This window comes from Gossypium arboreum, chromosome 8 (genome assembly GCF_025698485.1).
Source record: "Gossypium arboreum isolate Shixiya-1 chromosome 8, ASM2569848v2, whole genome shotgun sequence".
NCBI classification, from domain to species: Eukaryota; Viridiplantae; Streptophyta; class Magnoliopsida; order Malvales; family Malvaceae; genus Gossypium; species Gossypium arboreum.
Window position 1 is genome coordinate 25,065,832 of NC_069077.1, and position 18,864 is coordinate 25,084,695.

The 18,864-nt window shown below is 32.3% G+C and overlaps 3 protein-coding genes across 3 annotated transcripts; 2 read left to right on the plus strand and 1 right to left on the minus strand.

Moving 5' to 3' along the window:
- Positions 1-2,636: 2,636 nt before the first annotated feature.
- On the plus strand, positions 2,637-5,794 carry LOC108467858 (probable U3 small nucleolar RNA-associated protein 11). Its single transcript, XM_017768671.2, has 9 exons — positions 2,637-2,890; positions 3,284-3,391; positions 3,497-3,587; positions 3,696-3,787; positions 3,893-3,986; positions 4,098-4,177; positions 4,815-4,898; positions 5,039-5,138; positions 5,499-5,794. The coding sequence occupies exons 2-9, from the start codon at positions 3,336-3,338 to the stop codon at positions 5,589-5,591; spliced, it is 690 nt and encodes a 229-aa protein (XP_017624160.1). The 5' UTR covers positions 2,637-2,890; positions 3,284-3,335; the 3' UTR covers positions 5,592-5,794.
- A 4,813-nt stretch (positions 5,795-10,607) lies between these two features.
- LOC108470212 (uncharacterized) lies at positions 10,608-11,647 on the plus strand. Its single transcript, XM_017771485.2, has one exon. The coding sequence runs from the start codon at positions 10,866-10,868 to the stop codon at positions 11,436-11,438; it is 573 nt and encodes a 190-aa protein (XP_017626974.1). The 5' UTR covers positions 10,608-10,865; the 3' UTR covers positions 11,439-11,647.
- Positions 11,648-12,409: 762 nt separating this feature from the next.
- On the minus strand, positions 12,410-15,757 carry LOC108470211 (flap endonuclease GEN-like 1). The gene is made up of 8 exons (XM_017771484.2): positions 15,430-15,757; positions 15,170-15,346; positions 14,917-15,087; positions 14,625-14,806; positions 14,275-14,521; positions 13,944-14,079; positions 13,260-13,723; positions 12,410-12,843 (listed from the first exon to the last, which is right to left on the minus strand). The coding sequence occupies exons 1-8, from the start codon at positions 15,622-15,624 to the stop codon at positions 12,580-12,582; spliced, it is 1,836 nt and encodes a 611-aa protein (XP_017626973.1). The 5' UTR covers positions 15,625-15,757; the 3' UTR covers positions 12,410-12,579.
- Between the last annotated feature and the right edge of the window lie 3,107 nt (positions 15,758-18,864).

Here is an 18,864-nt window from a genome sequence, read left to right on the forward strand (position 1 = left end):
ATTTCTCAGCTTTTTTTCTCTTAGTTAAACTCTGTTTTTAATTTCCTATTTACACCTTAATTAGTGTAGGTTATTTTAATATTATTTAACCTACAAATTTAGCCTATAAATAGACCCTATTTTTCACCCTAGAAAAATAACTCATTACACATTTAGGTATTAACTTTTACAAGCTTTCAGTGATTTTGTGTTTATATTTTGAGAATTCTTATTCCGAGTTTCGTGGTTTAGTTTTATCTCCATCTTTGTACTCTTCATTTTTGCCGTTTTAGTGAAATTATCATTGCCCGTTTTTTTTTTATCCTCTTCGGAGGGGGTTTTTCACGTAAATTATTTTGTTCAATCTTTTCAATTTCTTCGTTATTTTACTTGTTCGTTGCTTAATCGAGTTTATTCCCAATAAACTGGTATCAAAACTAGTTCAGTTTTCGCAATCAACTCGTTCAGATATGGCAGCAACAAGGTTTGATATTGATAAGTTTGATAACATCACAAATTTCAATTTGTGGCAAGTTCATATGAAAACAATTTTGATTTAGGGCGATTTTGAGAAGGTCCTTATAGAGAAGAAGTCTATAGACATGGATAAATCAGAATGAGATAGGTTAGATAAAAAAAGCTCTATGCATGATTCAATTATGTCTAACAAATAATACGGTTGTACACATTCCATATGAATGAATGTGAGCACCTTAGAGATCACATCAGCCAATTTATTACTTTTTTGAATGATTTAAAGAATGTTGAGGTTCAAATTAACGATGAAGATCAGACTATACTCTTATTGTGCTCTTTACCTCATTCATACAAGTCTTTCAAGGAAACCCTGTTTTATAGCAGATATAATCTCTCATTTGAGGATGTGAAGGGTTATCTGTTGAGTAAAGACAAACTCGACAATGAGTTTGGTTCGAATAGCAAGTCAAATAGGCAAGCCTCAGTTTTGGTAGCATCAAGAAAACAAGACAAGAGATGTTACTATTATAAGAAGTTAGGTCACATCAAAGCCAAATGTTACAAACTATGAAATAAAAGGATTGTTGACAGCAACAAGGATGATTTAACTATTTCCAATTTGGCCAATGACAAGGGTGATGATTTCTTGTTGGTGTCAACAAGTGAACACTCTGAGCTTACGTCCAAATGGATCCTGGATTCGGGGTGTTCTTTCCACATGTGTCCCAATAGGGATTGGTTCTCCACATACAGTTTTGTTGAATGTGGAGTTGCGTACATAGGGAATAGTTCACCCAGTAAGGTAACCGGTATTGGTATTGTTTAGATCAGGATGCACGACGGGACAATTAGGACACTGTCAAATGTCAGGCATGTGCCTGACTTAAAAAAAAATCTCATCTCATTGGGAATTTCGGACTTGAAAGGTTGTAAAATTAACATTGAGTCAAGCGACATAAGGTATTCAATGGGGCTCTCGTTTTGGTGAAAGGAAAAAACATTAACAATTTTTATGTTTTGGAAGGATCAACGATGATCGGTGAAACAAGAGGTCCCTCGTTTGTTAAGGAGTCGAAGTCAACTCATTTGAAGCGGAGACAACTTGGTCATAGGAGGAAAAAATGTATGATTGTTTCATATAAGAGAGATTCTCTTTTGGATGCAAGTTTTGAAAAGATAGGGCATTCTGTTAGTAGAAATCAGACCCAGGTCAGTTTTGATTTGGCAGTGCACAAGTCGAAGATTAGAAGACTTCCAACTTCTAAACACAACTTCGACTCAGTTAATATCCTGCATAGTTCGAGATAAGTCCGTAGTGGCCTTAGGAAAAGAAGGCGTTGTGGAACTATAAGTCAAGGTGGAGATTTGTGGAGTTATGCCTCATATTTTTTGACTTTTCTTCTTCTAGTTAAACTCTATTTTTAGTTTCCCACTTAAACTTTAATTAGTGTAGATTATTTTAATATTATTTGACCTACAAATTTAGTCTATAAATATGTCATTTTTCTACCCTAGAAAAATAACCCATTACACATTTAGGTATTAGCTTTTGTAAGCTTTTAGAGAATTTTTTATTTACATTTATAGGGTTCTTATTTCGGGTTTTGGGGTTTAGTTTTATCTCTATCTTTTGTACACTTCATTTTTTCCATTTTAGTGAAATAATATTTGCCTATGGTTTTTTTATCCTATTCGGAGAAGTTTTTCCATATAAAATATTTGTATTCGATCTTTTCAATTTATTCGTTATTTTACTTGTTCGTTGCTTATCACCAACATAAACTGAATAAATTAATTGTAGGATGGGTGATAATTATTATTTATAAAATAAAAATAAAAGTTAATATTTTCTTTTCTTAAGAATAATAAATTAATTTGATGCAAAGATTGTTGGAACAAAATCAAAATTTTGTGTTTGAATTTTTGTTAAATTTCATTTAACAGTTGCAAATGAGTACGAAAGCAATAAAATGGTTTTCAAAGTTGCATTTTATTACATTAAAATTTTCAAACAATTCATTAATTCTGTCAAAAATATTTTAGTGAAGAAAATGTTTTTCTAATGGAATAAGGTTGGAATTTTATTAATAAAAAAAAAAACAAAAGAAACCTAGGCTCAAATTTAACCACAGGCCCAAAACTGTTTTAAAAAAAAACAATCAGACCGAAAATAAAAAATAAAAATAAAAAACAGATTAATCCAACCAAATTCTACGCTGTCATCCACTCTCAATCAAGTCCCTTCATTTTCATCAGCTGACAGTTTCGATTCAAGAGAAAACCAACCTGTTCACTGCCTCGATTTCGAACGTATCAACGGTCTCCCCTCTCCGTTCCAGACTCTTTCATTGTCGAATCCTCAGTCTAACTCTCTGACCCACCTCCGATCCTATTCCAGCGACTCCACGGCATACCCAGGCACCCCTCCTATTAGGTAAAACTGATCCCCTCTTTAAACTTTCTTTGGCTATGGTGTGAGCTACCAAATTTGCCGATCTAGATGTATGTTTAAAAGATAGGCTGTTAAAACTTCACCGATGATACTGAATTTCCTTTATGTAAGCTCCTATCTCTGATTTATCAACCTCACTTGACTCAGTGGTAGCAAATTTTATCATGTTTATGTTACTATTATTAATTTGTAGTTGATTAATTTTTTTGGATTTTTTTCTGCTTTTAATTTGAATTAATGAATTTGGTTGTTATTAGTTTCTTGATGGAATTAGGGTTTAAGGGTTACATTTAGACTGCAGTCTTTTCCATTTATTTTGCTGGCTATTTTGATTTTGTAGCATTGCACCATATTCATAAGTTGCTTCATCTGCAGTTAGGTTTTAACCGTGAAGTTCCGGTGATTATTTGCTTTTCCTTACCTGAAAATGTCATCATTAAGGAATGCTATCAGCAGACGTGCTCACAAGGAACGAGCTCAACTGTGAGTCTCAGCTTTTTATTCCCTTTATTATAGCCATGCATTCTACATAACTTTTCCTTATTGTGCATTTGCTTTCATGTTGTTCAATACTTGATTATATTTTAGATCATCGAGGAGAAAATTTGGGCTTCTTGAGAAACACAAGGATTATGTCATCCGTGCGAAAGCATTCCACAAGAAGGAAGAAACGCTACGGGCAAGTTTATTTGTTTAGTGCATTCAATTTCTTGCTGTTTATATTATAGTATGTGCTCACTAATTTCTTCCTCTTTTTTTGTGCTCTTTTTGTTGATTTGCTCTACAGAAACTCAAGGAGAAAGCTGCATTCAGAAACCCAGATGAATTTTACTTTCAAATGATAAAAACGAGAACTGTGGATGGAGTTCATAAACCCGAGTAAAATACAGCTTTCTTGTTTATACTGTTTTCTATTCAGGCTTGCAAATGTAGAAAGCTTATTTGGTCTTCTTTTCTTATTTTCCGAATTCTTTGTTTGTATAGGAGTCAGGCTAACAAATACACTCAAGAAGAACTCATGCTAATGAAAACTCAAGACATAGGATATATACTACAGAAATTGCGAAGTGAAAGGAAGGTACCAATGAATGATTTTTGGTTTATCAAGGGGTATATGATATTTCCTACATGGTCATGGTGATGAAAACTATGTGCAACTAATCATCGCTACTATTTTATTCTGCTGTAGAAAATTGAGAAGCTAACTGCAGTGTTGCATTTTGTTGATAATCATCCATCTAACAGACACATTTACTATGCCGAGGATAGGTTTGATTTCTTAATATCAGTATATCACCCTTTTTTTTATTCCTTGTCTCTGGTTGTTAGCTAGAAACAGAAATTGTGAGCTGTTGTTGTACAAGACTAGTATAGGGTGATAACCTTTCAAGTAAAAAAGTGATTTACCTTTAGTTTGCCTTCTTTGAAATTCAACCGAAAAGTATCTATTTATCTTCTATTGTTCTACCACATTCTTTAAATAATATCCATCATGACATTTGATTTTTTAAGCTCTTTGAAAGTTTTAGTAACATTTATCATATTAATTTGTGATACTTCTATAGTGTCAGAAATGCATCCATGATTGGCCAAAAGAGAAAAACAAAAAAGAAATATAGTTGAAATTGCTTGCTTTTGTTTTCATTGATTAGAAAAAATACTCTGATTTTGCATCTGTGGTTGCTTTCATTGGTATGGTTGTTGGACCGGTAAAATTAGTTGAAATATAGTTCTTGAGCCCTAAGGTATAGAACAGTTTAGCGGTATATGTTCTCATTATCTTCACAAACTGGGAAAAAAAAAAAAGGAGACCTTTTGATGAATCAAAGTAAATTTTATACTTATTGATATTATGTATTGTTTTGAAATATAAGAAATATGTATTCATATATATTCTTCTTTACAGGGAAGAAGCTAGAGAATTACAGTCACAAGCTTCAGAAAGCAGAGTTACTCCCCCTTCTGGTGATATCCCTGATCTTATTAAAAGGTTAGTTAATTGACAATATTTTACATGGTGTGTTTGATAAATAACTTGAATGGCCATTGACAATATGTTCACTGCCATAGGTTGTCTTCATCTTGACCATGATTTCCCATCTTTACACATTTTTGACCTTTCACATGTAGGAAGACAGTTGCTTCTTACAGGGAATTAGAAGCCAGGAAGAGTAGAGTGAATCAGCTGGAGAAGCTATATATGGAAATGTCACTGAAGAAGGAATTACAGGTACGGGTAATATTTTAGGGCTTAATTGCATCAGATGTCCTCAAACTATAGTCCAGAGTCTAAACTATTATCCAAATCCAAACTTCAAATCATAGTAATTGAGCTCTTATGGACTTGTCAACTTAACCATCAGCAGAGGCGTTAAATATTAGCTTTCATTTTGATGTTGAGCATGTTTAAAACACGAAAAACAAATTTTAAATACATGTGTACTTGTTGGATTGAAAGCTTGGATTTAAAGTGTTCAAAAAATGGAGAATGCTTTATGTCAAATCTAGTGCAATCAATCCAACGTTTTAAGAAAATTCCAATATAATGTGTACAATGCATTTAAATTTTAAAATCGGTTTCATGGTACAGAAAAAGGGTCGGAAGCGAAAACTCTGTGAAGACGAGTTAGTATGTCCAACCTCCAAGCCAGTGTATAAATGGAGATCAGAAAGAAAGAGGTGACAAAGATGGTTGTGTTGGTGAAGGAGGCAATTTGGCTTTAGCAGCTTTCCCCATGTTTTGAGAGAGATCTAAGCCATAAATATTGAAAGTTTTGCATTGTTATGATTTTCAGGGCATGGGACCAATTATATATGATATGAGAATTATTATTACTTAAATGAGTTATTTATTTATTTATTATGTCTGAACTCTATTCAATTCAATTTAATCCTAAATACTTTATATTACATTATTTTTATATATTATGTAATTTAAAATACGTTAAAAATAAATCTATACTAAATATATAATATTATTTTAATATAAACATTAAAATAATGTTAAGATGACTATATAAAAATTTCAATAAATAAAAATATATAAAATTATTAAATATTAAAATAATATAATGAAAATATTTTTAAAAGAATTAAAAATAATCAAGAAGGGCATAAAATAGGATTGGGTTAGTCTTTTATAAATATGAACGGATTTGAGAAAATTTTTAGGCTCAGATTTAAAATATATTAGTATCATGCTTAAACCCGGCTCGAACTCAGCCCATGAGCATCTCTATGTTATAGATAGTTTTACGCATTGTGCTAAAAAGAGTAGATATAATCGAACCTATAATGAAATTATTAAAAATTAATTTATTATAATCATATTTTTAAAATTTAATCAACTTAAGCGATGGATTATTGATTATTAAAATATACAAAGCCGAACCAACAGGCTTAATTGACTCACAATTATTATTTTAATTTATTTCAAATATATTTATAATATAATATAATATAATATATAATTTTAATTACCTAAACCTAAAATTTAACTACCCAACCCAACCAACAATCCATTAATACTAGCCCAAGATTTATTTATTTTACTTAAACACAAACTCAATTACCCAATAGATTTAATTAAAGATAAATTCATTACACAATTAGTAAGTTTATTTTTGATCGTTGAATTTTAAAAGTTATAAAATAATTACTAAACTATTTAAAATTTTTCATTTAAGTCACTGGACTATTAAAATCACTGTTGTACGGCCTTATTTATTCGCACTACTTATACTAATCGAAAAGTCTCCTTCCTTCCCTTTCTCTTGAACATCATGGATCTGCAAACCAAAATCTAGACAATTTTCTTTTTTGATCTTCAACACTGACCATCAAATCAACTTGGAGCTTGCTAGTTGAACTTTTGAAAAAAACTTAATTAGCTCTGTGACTTAAATGAAAACTTTCCAATAGTTCAATAACAAATTTACAACTTTTTAAAGTTAAGTGACTAAAATAGAAACTTAGTAAGAGTTTAGTGACCTTGAGTGTAGTTTACCCTTTAATAAATCAATCCAAGCACAATTAAAAACAATCGGCTGCTCCCAAGCCCATATCTATTTGCAGATACTAAACCCTAGCTCTTTCTCACCCAAAATCCCAAACCCACCCCTTTTCCCACCGGGTGCTTCCATTCACGTCGTCGATTGCTTCCCTTCACTCTGCTTTCTTCATCGTCTCCATCAATTGCTTGCTTCACTTTTCACTTAGTGGCTTGCTATTTTTTTTTCAAAGGTAGGTTAAAGACTTCATATTTGGATTAATTGTTTACTCTGTATTTAAATTTTGAGTTTTTTTATGTGTATTTAGCAGTAGGCGTATGAGGCTTCAAAATTTACCTTTTTCTTATTCAGTTGAATTGTGATTGTTTAACTTGAAGCACTGTTGTTGGTGTTAAAATTGATTTTTTTACCTTAAAAAAAATCATTGTATAGGAAAACAAAGAATTAAAAAAAATTAAGTCTAATTGTGCTGGGAATATATGTAATCAATAACTTAGGTCTTTAAACAGAATTAAAAAAAAAAACCTCTTTCGTCATTGGCTGGTAGCCTATGAAGCATGGACACAGACACGCAATACGAGTACGGCACGATACGGATACGGTGACACGGTAATTTTTAAAAAATGAGGACATGGATACGGTAGGATACGACAATAAAAAATATTTTTATTATTTATATATATATTTTATGTAAAAATACTCAATGTAAATGAAAATTTTGATATTTTTCATTAATATATTGTACTAGTAAATACTAAATTCTCTATAAAAAATATATTTTGTTTAATTTGACTTGCAAATAATATCTTATTTTATTTAACAAGAATTTGGGTCACACATATTTTTATTAATTTATAATTAAAATTAATTTTTAAATATTTTAAATCTAATTTATATGGGTCTCACATATTTTTATTATACTTATTTTCTCTATTTTTATACTACTATAATTTGTTTTTACTTTCTTACCCCATTATAAATTTATAATTATATAATATATTAACTATTTTTTTCTTTCTTACGTAAACACTATATCCCCTTTATTTTCTTCCCCCTTTTTCCCTTCTCATTTACCATCCTTACCTTTGCCTCTGTATTTCATTCTCTGCAAAAAAAACCCCAGCCCAGCATCATCATCTTCATAAAAGCAAATCAGGTATGTTAAAAATCTCATAAATTATCACGGTTAAAATTGAGAAAAAAATCAACACTAATTAAAACAAATATCACTATCGCAGCTTACTGTTAGTGTGGCATATCAATTGTAATATAATTGTACAACGGGGTACGGAATACTCCGAGGATCAAACCCATGAGAATCGACGATTGAACAATTTCTAAATATCGTGCGTGTAAAATAAAGATTCTAACCAACTAATTGCAAAAACCTATACTACGGCAAATCATAAAATCAAGAGAGATTAATCTACTTTACTATCTAGCTAGCAAGGACTAAATTGTAAAACATGCAAAGTTATGAAATAAACAATTAAATAACAGTCGATGGTTGGTTGACATTGATGCGGTTTACTAATTCTTGAATTTTGGATCTAAATCGCTTAAACTCCCAAAATGGTTCCATTTTACCTCTCGGTCTCAGTTTTACCAAATTAAACAAATTAATCTGGATTGTCTGTCGATCTCACCAATTAACCTGAGACTAATGAACTGGTGCCCAACAAGATTTCCTCTCGGCCTTACTTGCCTTAATGTTCCCTTAGGGTCGTCAATCCTAAGTTTTTAAGATCACATGCTTCACAGTTTTCTCGACTGGAACCTTGATGACAAGGTTCATTCTGAACCAGGGGGTACTATTGTGAATGGGCTGCCAAGTGCCAAGGTCAACATACAAGAGGATTAAGGAAATTGGCCAACAACAAACACGAGACCCACTCGCAACCGCAAGACACCTTAGAAATTCACTGATTTTGTTATAGGAGCCCTGTCAGCAGAGGAATAACGGCCTTAGAGTACAAAAGGACAAGGGAATGATGAATTGAGCATGCTATTCTATTGTAAACCTAAAAAATTTTGTTTCTCTCATCTCTTTCTTCTTTGAATATTGGCTTTTTGTTGTTTAACATTTACCAATAATCTGCTGCAAATGGAATGAACCATTCTTCTTAGCTTCATTCTTCTCTCTAGGACTATATTTTATTGTGGTTGCAGGAATCAGTACACTCCAATCTCCTAACTATTATCGTTATTTTCTTTTAAAAAACACGGTTAATTATCATCGTTGTCGTCTTCGATTTCTTTTAAAAATAATCTACATTTCTTCTTCTTCTTTTCTTAATTTGTAGGAGTGATATTATAAAATTTTAAAAAACTCACTCGAAATGTATATTAAAAAAGAGTGACGTTATACTAAACTTGAATTTAATAAAATAATTTCAATAGTATTAACAATTAAATTTGCATTTTAACTCCAAAAATTAAAAGGACTAAAAACAAGGACTTTGATCATATATTAACCAAAAGAAATATATACCTAATTCTCTTTTTAAGGTAAATTATACTCAAGTTCAGTAAACTATTAATAAGTTTACGTTTTAGTCACTAATTAATCAAAATATTAGAATCGCTAGTATATGACCTTCTAAGGTTGCATCGCTTGCATTAATCAAAAGTTCTTATTCCCTTTTTCTTTTACAATTTAATTTGTTTTAATAAAATAACTTTGGAAGTCACGAATATGAGAACAAAAATTCAAAAATTTTTGTTCTTCAATCTTTGACATTGACCATCAAATTGATTGGGATTTAAGATATGTTCTTCTACTCATCGATAGGAATTAATCCACTGCATCAACCATCAAATCGTTGGTTGGAACTTGCTAGTTTGACTTGTAAAAAATTTAAGAATCCAACTACTTAAAAACACACCAAAAATACATAAAATGTTAAGTTGTTTTTGAAAGTATAAGATTGTTAATTTTTGTGTGTACCGTGAATATGACAATTTAGTTCTGTCATCTTTTATAATGGAGATCAACAGCGGCAGAACAAGGCATCAAATTTTGTGGGTTAATTAATCTTTTCAAAAATTCTAAGAGGATTTAACTAAAATTTTCAATCAATGAAAGTTTCCACGAAATCTAATTAAAAATTTCAAAACTTACTTTGGAAGCGCTTAATAAAAACATTCAAAAAAAAAAAAAAATTGAGGCCAAGTTTAGATGAGGAGGAAAAGGAAAGGGGTATTATTGATCACATTTTACGACCACGCTACTTATCCATCAGTTCTAACTTAATTGAGCTGAAGCTCCAATTTTATTTATATTCTTCCTATGGAAGGTTATATTTCACATCCCATAGTGGAAGTATGCCACTCTCATTTTTGGTTGCTTAATTTTACACAATTTACTTCATATGGAATCAGAAAAAGAAAGCCCAACATTTTCATTACCCATTCTGATCCCAAGTATAAACTTCATTTTTTATTATACTATTATTTAAATATATATATATATATATATATTAGTACATTTGAAAACATATATTGCTTAACATATTCTTTAATATTTACATTATAATATATTTTAAACTAAGACTATTTTTGGAGCTAATATTTTTATTAAAATCTTCTCAAATTTCAAATGAAGCTTCAACTAATAATTGTAAAATATTAATTATTGTTGAATACTTCAATCAAGTTCAAATTAACCAACTAATGAAATTTAAATATCCAATTCGAATTTGGGCTTTATTGCATCCTATTGTCATCCAATTAGGAAATAAAAAAAAAAACAGTTTTCAACTTCACTCATGGGAAACCCTCTCCATGACACAAACTGCTTAGCGTTTGAGAAAAACAAAAAAAGAAGACAAAAGGGCAGTGGTTTCCCTGTTTTGTACTATTATCTGCAATCCTCAAAATCCCCAAACGGCTGTTCCAAACAAAAATAAAGAAAAGCTAGAAACACGGTTTCTTGAGAAAAAAGAAGCATGGAGAACAATATGAGCATGGCGGAGGCACAGCTGACGCCACCGGCAGCGGCGGCGGTACAATTAACAGACCTAGTCTATTCATTAGAGCAAGCAACCCAGATGGCAAAACAACTACCCGTCACGTCGGACCCAACCTACCTCTTCCAAATCCATTCATCTCTCCATCGAGCCCATCATTCTCTCTCCTCTTTCCTCTCCGCCGCCCAGACTCAATTCCCCGTCCCTCCCCATCCCCAGCATCTTCCGCCGCCGGTTGCGGCGGAGAACTCTCTCTCCTCTGCCACTGGAGCTGCCAACGAGAATGGCAGCGACCCGATGCAGGTGGGCGATGAGAATGAAACGGAGGCGGAGGAGAATTCCAAGACGTCGATTGATAAGGTGGAGGAGAGGATGAGGGAATGTTTTTTTATCAAGAACAAGAGGGTAAAGAGGCAACTCTCGCCGTCGTCCGCGGCGTTAGCGGAGGAGAGGAGGGTTTGTGATGACAGATTCGTGGGTGGTATCATGGGTTTCGATCCTGCTGGGGAGAAGTTACGGGCTTTGGATCTTGTCTACCAGTTTCATGGTTGAACCATACACAGACAGGGTTGAAACAGAACAGAGGGTATTTAATGCAAGCTTTCTTCTTCTTCTTCTTATTATTATATTAAGGCAATTGGGTTGTATTGCCTTTAAATTTATTCATTTTCTTCCTTTTTTTAATTCATTTTTCCTATCTTTTCTTTTTATTGCGTGTTAATAGCAAGAAAATTGAAAAAGAGTAAGAGGAAATTAGAAAACACCTTGAATGAGCTTTTCTTTTCCCCCCGCAGCTTGTTCATGGCTGAGATCCTTCACCAAATATAATATAAACCTGCAATGAGCAATGCATCTCATCGATTGTCTTTCAAAATAAAATATAAAAAACTAGGGAAGATTATGTCCAGGTTCTAACCCTCGAACAAGTAAAATGGAAGTGGCAGCGTTTGATCTTCGCAAATCTTTTGTCACTGCATAATTACCATTATCTTAAAACCTATCACAAAATAACTATATAAGTTTCCTTAGGAAATTTGTTAAACTTTGTGAACAATAAAAATTACTTTTTGACTCATTTGACTGCCAGGTAAATTGAGGTCATTACTGCTGAGAATGTCCCCATATTACCTAAATTATGGTCTCAGAAATAACAGCAATACTTAACAACAATGACAACGATATTGATGATAACATGCTGAAATAAAGTATAAAACCTTATTACCTAAAATGGAGCAGTATTGAAGAGATGGCAAGCATAAAGTCTAAAAATGAGGGTTATATTTGTTCCCCACTGCAATATTTAGTGTTCTACCTTTACAATGTTGACGAATCAGCACATGGGTCTTAGAATGCTCTAAAGTTTTCCTTAATCAAATGAAAACCAAAGGAAGTTGCATGCATATATGCATGGATGCAATTCAAGCCCTTACCTTGGTTAGAATCCAACAGGATTAAGGTCGATGTCCTAATGAATTGTCCAAGAAACTAAAAGATAAAGTGGCTTTAAAATTGTAGAGATGAGATTAACCAAAACATTCTTCACTATAAGCTATAGAATATTCCAACTCAAATATAAATCAAAGTGCTGCCTAAGCTGAGTTTTTGATGATTATAAGACCAGAAGGTAAACATGACTTTACATCTTAAGGTGGGATATCTTGTACATCAAAAAAGGCAAAAGTTTATCATTTTCTTAACCAAACAAAAGGCGTCGTCTTACAGCCTTGGACAATTTAGAACCTGAAACTTTCCTCTTCTGTTTTGATGACCCAACACCTGGACTACTTGACTGTTTGACTAAATCTTCCCCTAGTTTTGCCTGGGATGGTGTTTTGGTTGTACGGTAAAATTCGGTGATACTTAATTGAACACCTTGTGGCTTTGATGATTCTGACATCTCGGAGGACCCTTCAGATCTTGGTGTTGAAATCTTTCTTCTCTTCATAACTTTTAGTTCCTGCCAGAATTTAGACCCACATATATTAGGCCACAGACGGCCTTGAAAATAGTTTTCATATCTCAGCTAAAAGTAACAGAATTCCCACAATGCAAGAGCCGGCACTCGAACATTCTATAATAGCAAGCTTTGAATAATGCCTTAAAAGGTGATTATACCAACTTCCAACACAAGCATCAGAATCTAATTCCATTGTTCTAACAATGCCATTAATTCATTTATTTAATTGCCCTAGTTTGCTCCTCTTTGTTATGTACTACAAAGGGTCTCATGCCAGTATATAAACTACAAACAGAACCAATTAAACCAAATGATTTTGATCTGAAATCCCTTTGCACACTAAGATCTTTCAGGATATTCAATATACAATTTTCAAATAATAATTTCAGGGTCTTTCAAGGGGGAAAAAACCATACCTTTTCTTGTCTAAATTTGAGAGCTTCTTCTGGGAAAGCTGAAAGAACTAACTCTGGATTTTCATCGGTTAAAATCCAGCATCCATCAACATGAATCTGGGGCTCAATTGACTCATCCAACAGGCCAATGGGCTCATCATCAACTTCTGTGAATTCTTCTTCAAGCATGTTGGACTGTTCAACAGGGACTGCACAACTAAGTTCGTTAGATATGGCTTTCTTCCACTTGACCTCGTAATATTGATGCCCATATCTTATCTTCACACGTTGAATAGAATGAAACTCATACTGCCCAACTAACAAAGTCTTATTTGGATTTCTCGCCAACTCTCTCAAATACAGGGTGGACAGCATTGGAAGCATCCGCTGCCGAATATAAGACGGCTGCCATGACTGATGATAAGCTAAGAAATCAACTAGCAAGTCAGTTTTTGGATCTCCCCATTCCAGCAAAGGGCCTTTTTCTGCAATAGGAGGATGTAAATATCTTAATATAACATCAAGATCAACCCAAAAATATATCTGTTAAAACAGCGAATTAGACCTTGAAATAATATCAAATGAAAAGAATAACAAACTCATGCATACAAGAATAACTAGTCCTTGACACCCCAACTCAACATCTTGGAGGCTGGCAGAAGTCAAGGCCAAGCAAATAGATACAAGAGAGTATGTAGGACAAACCAGTAAACTCTCCGTGATTGTTGCACGTGTACATTTCAATGATCTCATCATTTGGGAATTTTGTTTCCTTGGAAATCAAGTTGCAAACATTAATCCACCAATTCTCATGTTTCTTCTTGTCCTTGTCTTTTCTAACCTGATATTCAGACACCATGAACTACTCAGCAATGAAACTAGGAACACAGTCTGAATTAAGAACATCAGAAGTCCCAGCTTTTAAAGTCATATCAGGTGATACGAGATGATGAAAGAGCAAAACAACAGATCAATAGGCAGTGAGGTAGTAACAATGGTAACAAAAGAGAAAATCAAGACAAATAAGAATATAAACCTTATCACAGGATGAGCAGTTGCACTTAAACCCTTGAGACTTTTTCAAGCAACCTTCATTGCTATCAGTAATACAATATTCACAACAAGACTTAAAATGAGCCTTTTTGCTGCCAGGGTGCCCACAGAAAGAGCAATGAGACTGCTTTGCCTTTGGTGAGCTCTCATCTGAACAAGGTGTAGCATCACCAGCACATCTAATTTCACCCTGAAATAGTGGTACATGCCCTTTGCCTATTTCATATAATCTGCAAAAACATCATGTCTGGACAGTTATGGAATGATATTACTAAATACCCTCTAGAACTACAGGAAGCAAATAATTTGACAAGTTTACATGTAAAAGCATACTTATCAAATATCTCATCTTCACTAAACCCTCGTACCAAACGAAGTGCTTTATCAAGCCCGATCCCTTGCACGCCATTTAGGTCATGGTCATTTCCAACCAAAAGAGAGACGGCTATCAAGTGTTTCCTCTTCAGTCCAAGACCAGCTTCAATATCCGACATATTGTAGCATTCAAACGGTTCCTGCATATCAAATAACATCCCCATGCTTGAAAAAATCTCGAAAAGGGAAGTAACTAACAAATTGGGCACATTAAAAGAATGACTAACTGGTGAAGTAGGAACAAACTAACTTTTGAATTAGGCCTAAGACTTTTAATAACACAAGTAGCCCCAAAGAGGAATGCATCACTGTCAGCAGTAATACAAGCATCAACATGACCATCTCTATTTAACCGAGCACACAATGCTTCAGCCTCACCATTAGCTTTCAACACTGGCATTCCCAATAGTTCAAGCAGCTCCTACAGCAAAAAGCACCCATCCTCAATTAACATAAATTACTAACAAATTTGTAAATAAAAGGGAGGGAAAAAATGAACTCACAACACAGTCATTAACACATTTTATAAATGTCGAGTTCCTCTCCTTGGAAACACCCTCTTCGGCCACATTCGAAGTTGAAGTATCAATGCCGGAGAAACGGAAAAACCGAACCATCCTTGCTTGAGATTTCAACGGCGACGGAGTTCCGTCCAAAACAAACACCGGAAAGACTCCAAACTGTTAACAATTTAAACCAAAAAGCAAAAATCAACACTCTAAATATCTCGCTCGCGTAACTAAGAAAAAGAAATCGAATGTACCTTAGAGAAAAGGTTAACAGTGCGGAAGAAAGTAAGCCTGAGATGAGGGTTCAAAGCTTGATTTTTTAAGGCAGTCTCGTGCTGAACGATCCAAAAGGAGAGATCAATGGCGACCTTTTTGTCTCTCAAGAAATCGAATCCTTCGAATCGAGCGTAGGATTTTAGAAGTTCCCAGAATTTGCCCCCCACCCCCATTCCAAACACCAAAAAGTTTCAATTTTAAGCAACCGATATATTCAAAAGAAAAATACAAGAAAATTAAAAGAAAACGAAGCGAAGAGAAATGGAATTCGGCAGTTAGCATTTGGAAGATCTTTGGCGGGGGGCCGTAAAACGAAGCCCAAATTAGACGGTACCATAAGCAGGGCTTGGCCCAATATGTGGGAGTCAGGTCAGCATTGGATGCTGTATTGAAAAGGGAGGGGGGCGGGGTCCACGCATCGGTGGAACTAAGATATCGCACGTTGAAGTGTGTAAATAACAGATATTTAGATGGCGACATGTCTGATATTATGAATCTGCAAACAATCTTGTTTCTTTTTCTTTTTTTTTAATTTCACATACATTGTAACTCACTATCATGTTTTGTCTTAATTTAACTTTTATAGTAATCGGATAAAATTATGACATGAATTATTAAATCAAAAAAAAACATGTAAATTTAAATATATACCATGTAATACCAGCAAAATAATGCTTAAATTTTTAGGGTTTTTATTTGATATATTTTGATTTATAAATTTATATGTGGATAATATTGATAAAAATCTCTAAAATAGATACATAATTCAATTTAAATTTATATTGATGTATTCACAATATTTTATATTTTAAATGGAAAAGTTAATATTTTTAACTTAATTGACGTACATGTGAATTGTCATGTGCATGACACATCAATATTTAATTAATTTTAAAATTTTAAAAATTCAAACAAAATTTTAAAAATAAAAACATTAAAATTATTTAAGAAGTATTAAAATTATATAAAATATATTTTTAGTATTTTTAATTTTAAAAATTAACTAAATGTTCACATGTTATCGACTTGACAATCCACGTATATGTCACGTTGACAAAGTTATAAACATTAATTTTTTATTCATTTTGAGATAATTTAAAAATAACAAATTAAAGAATTAAAAAGACAAAAATTAAATAAATAATTAAAATAATTTTTTTATAAAATTGAAGGGCCAAATAAATCATTATACCTTAATTCTTTTTAATAATGGTCTTAATTTACCATAATGTATAATCTTTTAAGTTTTTTAAGCTTTTATGCATCAAATATAAACCTTATTATATTGTCATTTTATTTGTTACATGATTATCAAGTCAGTGTTTTTTAATAAATTTAACATTATTAACAATTGGACTTAAATTATAAAATTTAAAAGGATAAAATACACTAGTAGTCACCCAACTATTAGTAATTTTTGTCACTCAACTATGAAAAGTTATAAAATGGTCACACAACTATTAATAAATTTCATTTTTGGTCACCCAACTATGAAAAGCTACAAAATGATCACTCAACTATTCAATTTTATCTTTTTGATCATCCAACCATATTAGATTTTTTAGTGTTTCCATTTTTATGTTAGATGGTGGGTGATAAAAAAAAAGAAGATAAAATTAAATAGTTGGGTGACAATTTTGCAACTTTTATAATTGAGTGACAAATTTTTTTACTAATAATTAAGTGACTACTAATGTAATTTACTTAATTAGAGAAAGTAATATCCTAAAAATAATAATAAAGTGATTAAATTTTAAATGTAAAAATAATATAAGTACTTTGAACACAGTTTAACCGATAAAATTCTATTACTTTAAGCTCACTATAAATAAAAAAAAAAAGCTGACATTACTTAAATCAAAATATGTAGAGACAACACACTCATATAATTACGATTAAATAAAGTAAGACTTACGCTTGAAATCTTTTTATTTTTAAGACATCCAAAGTCTTAATTTTAAAATTAAGAGGGTTTTGGCGTCACTATTAATTAAGTAGACCATTTATATTGCTAAGACAATTATCACTCATCACCTACATATTTTATAATTGTACAACACCCACTTATCTAAATTTTTTTTTTTTGATAAAAAGACCCAAAGGTCAACATCATTTTATAGCATTCCGTAAAATAAAATCATAGATTTTTGAAAGATAATTCATATCAAAATCTGTAATACAATTCTGGACATTAGGCCAATTACAAAGACTATCCACAACTTTGCTACAACCACGCGGGGTCCAAACAAAACTAAAGCTAACCCACCTATCTAGATCTTGAATGAACTAACCAAGGGATGTCATTTGTCTCCATATGCATATTCTTATAATAGCCCATCTCATCCTGTAAGAAGACAGACACAACCAGTACTCCATTTTTTTTCAAGTCTTTTGACTCCATCAACTCCTTTAAGAACTCTCTGTGTACATAGATTAACCGGCCTTGCATCCTCCTCCTCTAAATTCCTTGTACGCAACAATGACTCAAGGAAACAGAATAAATAATATGAAGGATTTGGCACATGATAAGTAATGTAGGGGCCGGGGCAAGCTATCCTCGATGAGATCTCCATAGTGGAAGAGTATCAATTTCAAAGGCCCCACAGTGTTCCCATATCATTTAAATTAGCACCCATGAATTAGATAGATCAACGACAGTGGAAGCTTGATACGGTTCACGAGACCATGGGATTGGGATCATTGCAATGCTTTTGCATGTGGTTTACACTGAAATAAAAGCTCAGCAAAGTGACTTCAACAATAGATAAGCTATTATTAATTCTAATCTAGTTAATTATCAGTCTCATCAGTCAAACTTTGTTCTTTTCGAACGACACACCTTCAAATCCGAAAACGACTTTTATTTTAATCAAATCTCTCAATTTTCATATGAATGAAATCAAAGTAATAAAAAAAACAATTAACGTACACCGGTAGAACCATCCTCCTCTGTCATTTCTCTTACTTTACTTTACTTTTTTTTATTTTATATTTTAATATTTACTTTTGTCTTAATGGGTTAACTCCACCAAACATCCCAAAATTCTAAAGTGATTTCTCAACTTGAAAATATTTTAATTTAATCCTTAATATTGTATTAATACCACCTTTCTATTAATTTAGTCATCAATTTAGGTGTTAAATCGAATATGTTTAAAACTCACATATTAAATTTTAAACAATTTGGATATCATGTTTTAAATCATCATATCTAAACTGCTTATGCAATAAGTATATATATTTTAGATGTATTCCAAATTAGATTTAAGTTGCTATTTAATGCACCTGGAGGAATAATTTGATTGATATGATACTCATAATTTAAAGGTTCAATCAGAACCTTTTTAAATTCATATACCAAATAAAAATCTAAACTATAAAGTGAGGACTTCTGATAAATAAACCCTTATTAT

What these genes read in the sequence shown, in the direction of transcription:
- LOC108467858 (XM_017768671.2), top strand. Translation starts at nt 3,336, where the DNA reads ATGTCATCATTAAGGAATGCTATCAGCAGACGTGCTCACAAGGAACGA. An exon ending in AGAAGGAAGAAACGCTACGG is followed by an intron (nt 3,588 to 3,695) that starts GCAAGTTTATTT and finishes TTTGCTCTACAG; the next exon opens with AAACTCAAGGAGAAAGCTGC. An exon ending in AATTGCGAAGTGAAAGGAAG is followed by an intron (nt 3,987 to 4,097) that starts GTACCAATGAAT and finishes ATTCTGCTGTAG; the next exon opens with AAAATTGAGAAGCTAACTGC.
- LOC108470212 (XM_017771485.2), top strand. Translation starts at nt 10,866, where the DNA reads ATGGAGAACAATATGAGCATGGCGGAGGCACAGCTGACGCCACCGGCA.
- LOC108470211 (XM_017771484.2), bottom strand. Translation starts at nt 15,624, where the DNA reads ATGGGGGTGGGGGGCAAATTCTGGGAACTTCTAAAATCCTACGCTCGA. An exon ending in AATGTGTTAATGACTGTGTT is followed by an intron (nt 15,088 to 15,169) that starts GTGAGTTCATTT and finishes TTTTTGCTGTAG; the next exon opens with GAGCTGCTTGAACTATTGGG. An exon ending in ACTGCTCATCCTGTGATAAG is followed by an intron (nt 14,080 to 14,274) that starts GTTTATATTCTT and finishes TCTGAATATCAG; the next exon opens with GTTAGAAAAGACAAGGACAA.